The sequence below is a fragment of the Aplysia californica genome, unplaced genomic scaffold, assembly GCF_000002075.1.
Source record: "Aplysia californica isolate F4 #8 unplaced genomic scaffold, AplCal3.0 scaffold00041, whole genome shotgun sequence".
In the NCBI taxonomy this organism is placed as follows: Eukaryota; Metazoa; Mollusca; class Gastropoda; order Aplysiida; family Aplysiidae; genus Aplysia; species Aplysia californica.
This window is the reverse complement of record NW_004797311.1, coordinates 511,729-515,301: the sequence shown is the minus strand read 5'-3', so window position 1 is coordinate 515,301 and position 3,573 is coordinate 511,729. Positions and strand designations below refer to the sequence as shown.

At 39.4% G+C, this 3,573-nt stretch overlaps 1 protein-coding gene across 1 annotated transcript in view; it reads left to right on the top strand.

The window, feature by feature from the left end:
- The window catches only part of LOC101848024, a gene marked incomplete at its 3' end in the record, with an annotated part of 12,450 nt that extends 9,266 nt beyond the window's left edge, over window positions 1-3,184 (top strand). Inside the window, 4 exon segments of the mRNA XM_013079115.2 lie at window positions 113-213; window positions 823-925; window positions 2,507-2,677; window positions 3,024-3,184. Of these exon segments, the coding sequence (XP_012934569.1) occupies window positions 113-213; window positions 823-925; window positions 2,507-2,677; window positions 3,024-3,184 (536 nt within the window).
- Between the last annotated feature and the right edge of the window lie 389 nt (window positions 3,185-3,573).

Sequence of the window (3,573 nt, the reverse complement as noted above, 5' to 3'; positions counted from 1 at the left end):
AGGCCACCTGTGGCCTAAATAAGGTAAAGGAGGGGGGTTTAGCTTATTTAGGCCATATGTGGCCTAAATAAGGTCACCCTTACTTTTATTATATTGAGAGTGCTTCTTCCAGCTTCTGCTCAATGGAGGGGAAGGAGGTACGTGAAGGGGGACGACTATTCGGTAGTGTTGCTGTTTGATGTCAACGGCTTCATCGCCGGCATGCAGACTTCGGTAGGTATAGCTAGATCTAGCCTTGACGTGATAACTACATAGAAACCAACTGAAATAAACAATTTCGAACCCAAAGTCAACAGGACAATATACAAATAGACTGTAAACATGAACATGTGCCCCCCCCCCCCAAAAAAAAAAAGAAGAAAAAAAGGTTATATGTTCAGCTGGAGACAGATGTTATAAAATGCAAGACAGAAACTTTCAAGTCAGATTTGCATTGTTTTGTATAATCATATCTAACAATGTTCAGACTATAAAAGCATATTATATTGCAATGCTATTTTGATCATAACATTACAGTCTCAAAGTATTCATAGATCACACTGCAAAATGATACTATCATAAGGAACTCTAATTGACGAACGCCAATTGGAGACAAATTAAATTCCTTTCTTACCAAAAACAGAAGAAACGAAGACGTTCGTGTTTCCCAGAATTCTAGACGATTTTCTTCTTTGTCTTTGTTTGAAAAAAAAAAAGCCATTCATTTGGGCATTGTCGACCTTCGTTCAGTAAAGGTAAGCATTGCTGAACTGAAGGACTCAATACTTGATCAGGTCAGGTGCAGAGGTCAAAACTAAGTCACGATAATTAATTTTTTTTCAGTTTGCAGACAACCAGCCCAGTGGCTTTCCTAAGGTCAACCTACAGCCACCCTTCGTAAAGGACGGCGACCGCTTCACCATATCAGCTTATTTCGTCGACCCTTGTGAGTAGAATGTCTGTTCAAGAAACTATCCAAGTCCTCGTAATAGAGTACCTTTGTAATGTATTGACACAACAATGGTTTTGTAGACGTTAATGATATTCTAACCTTTGTGTTCGCGTTGTTGGTGTTAAGTCTGTTCATATTTTTCTCTATCATATTTCGTTGTTACTGGTAAGGATACTATTAATCTACCATTTTTTTATGTTCACAAAATTGAAATAACAAAGTCATTGTTACCCTTAGTTTTGTTTTGCTTGTTTGGTTTTGTTGATTTTTTTCCTTCACAAACCAAACGGCCGATCGTCCTTTTGGAGACATTAAACGGTTCCCCAGTTTGGTACCGTTCAATTCATGCCAACGTGGACGATAGTACCTCCCTATAGAGGACAATCCATAGGGAATATTCGCATTGGACAACCAATCCCTTTTATTCGGTATTTGTTTCAACCGAAGAGGGGAGATTATTGAAACTGTCACAAAATTTTGCCCCGCGCAAGAGAACAATCATTTCTTAATAGATATAGATCTAAAGCTGTGGACTGAATATCTCTATGCGCTCGGTTGTCAACTTTTCTTGAAACCCGAGACAAAAAAAAAATATGATACCAAAATAAAAAGATAGTGCGGTCTCTTTTTGTCGTGCTTTCTGTCTTTCTTTCTCTCTAAGACACATTCGCGCTAGCCACACGCGCATACACCTTTACAAAACAACATACTGCTGAAATATGCCCCTGTGCATCTGAGCGTTCACGCACACTCACACACAAATATACAAATATATACACGCACAAACACACGTGCACACACATACACACTCACACACACAAACATTCTCATACACACATATACACACACTCACATACTTACACACTCACATACTCATACACACACCTACTCACACACTCACATACTCACTCATACACTCACACACACACGCACGCACGCACACACACACACACACACACACACACACACACACACACACACACACACACACAGAGACACATACACACATACACAAGGCGTGCGCATACACAATATGTGGTGAAAGATCTAATTTAAACCCCAACGTGTCAGCTACTGTTATTTCATTATTAAAAACAACAAAGAACGAAAAAAAAGGCTAAGTACAAGCATCCACTTTCTGAACTCACGCAAAATACCCACCCTATTTTGAATAGCAATAGCACTGCTGTGGGCTGGTGGTCTAGTAGTGAATGCATTTGGCAGACAAAGAAAGGAACTTCGAGATACAATAATTATAGCTTTTTGATGACAAGTCAAGGGAGTGTATCCCAGAAAAAGAACCTGTCAATCTTAGATCAAAGACAAGGCACCGCACCGCGCCCAGCAGCAATGGTGTGTTCGTCTGAGTGACATTAATTGTCTCTTCTAATGTGAACAGAATTATTTTCCTGTGATATTTCAACATTGATTTGTAACACAGCCGTGAAGCACCATCCCTGAAAAAGACGAGTGATGTCTTTGTTTTGTGTGGGTTTTTTTGGGAGGGTTTTTATTGTTTTTTAAATTTTATTATTAACCCCCCCCCCCCCCAACTATTTCTCATGACTTCCTCAGCCACCATCTGTACCACGGGCAGAACAGCGGCAGATTTTGCATCTCAGGGCACGGGTATCAACCTCTATCTCCAGAAAACTGCAGATCCGGAGGCGAGCGTTCTGATTCCTCACCAAGAGTCCGGCATCGGTGCCACCAAGTGGACAGAGGGAAAATGCTTCTACACAATGGGTCAGTTTATATTGTGGAAGTCCTAGGCCTATTGTGCTGTCAGATACTTTGTAGGGATGCAGATGGTTATCACGTTTATACATGTGCCAGTTTCACCCTTTTTATTATTATTATTATTATTATTGTTATTATTATTATTATTATTATTATTATTATTATTATTATTATTATTATTATTATTATTATGTTTTTGATGAGATGAATAAATGAGAAGCAGTTTAACCTCGGACACCAAATCATTGAAGTAAACACTGTTCTTGGCCAGTTCATATCATTTGATAATGTATTTTTATGCACAACAATAACTTCATCTGAACCTATTTGTTCATGTGTGTGTCTGTCTCAGGCAAACATTACTGGTACGACCTCAGTGAAGATATGAACTGCGACGACTACTTCCCAGTCTTCCTCTTGTACAACAACGGAGAGCTCACGGCGTTTGGCTGGGCCCTCCTCACCGACCTCAGCTCACAGCGTTATGAGCACCCAGGCCAGGACGTGTACAAAGTAAGTCGGTACATTTTGGACTGAGTGGTGCTGAAAGAAAATACATGTACAGGGTGATAAAAAATAACTGTACAACTTTTTTGGGGCTAATATTTTCCTTTACATTGAAGTTTTGGGCTTCAAATTTGTACCCAACATTTGGACGTCAAAAGGAACTTGTCTGATATTCATTTTAAAAAAATACTCTAAATAGTTTTGTTTTACACAGCGCGTAAAAAACAACCCATTTTCAGCTATCTCCCCATTTTGTAGAATGGCATAAGGCCTACCACTAAAAATCCCAACGATTGAGCCATATTGCATACTACAGTAGTCTAACAGGTCAAAAGAAGTTTGCAGATAGTTTTTCTCAAGTTTCCTTTGCCTGCTGTGATCATGGTTAAGATTAG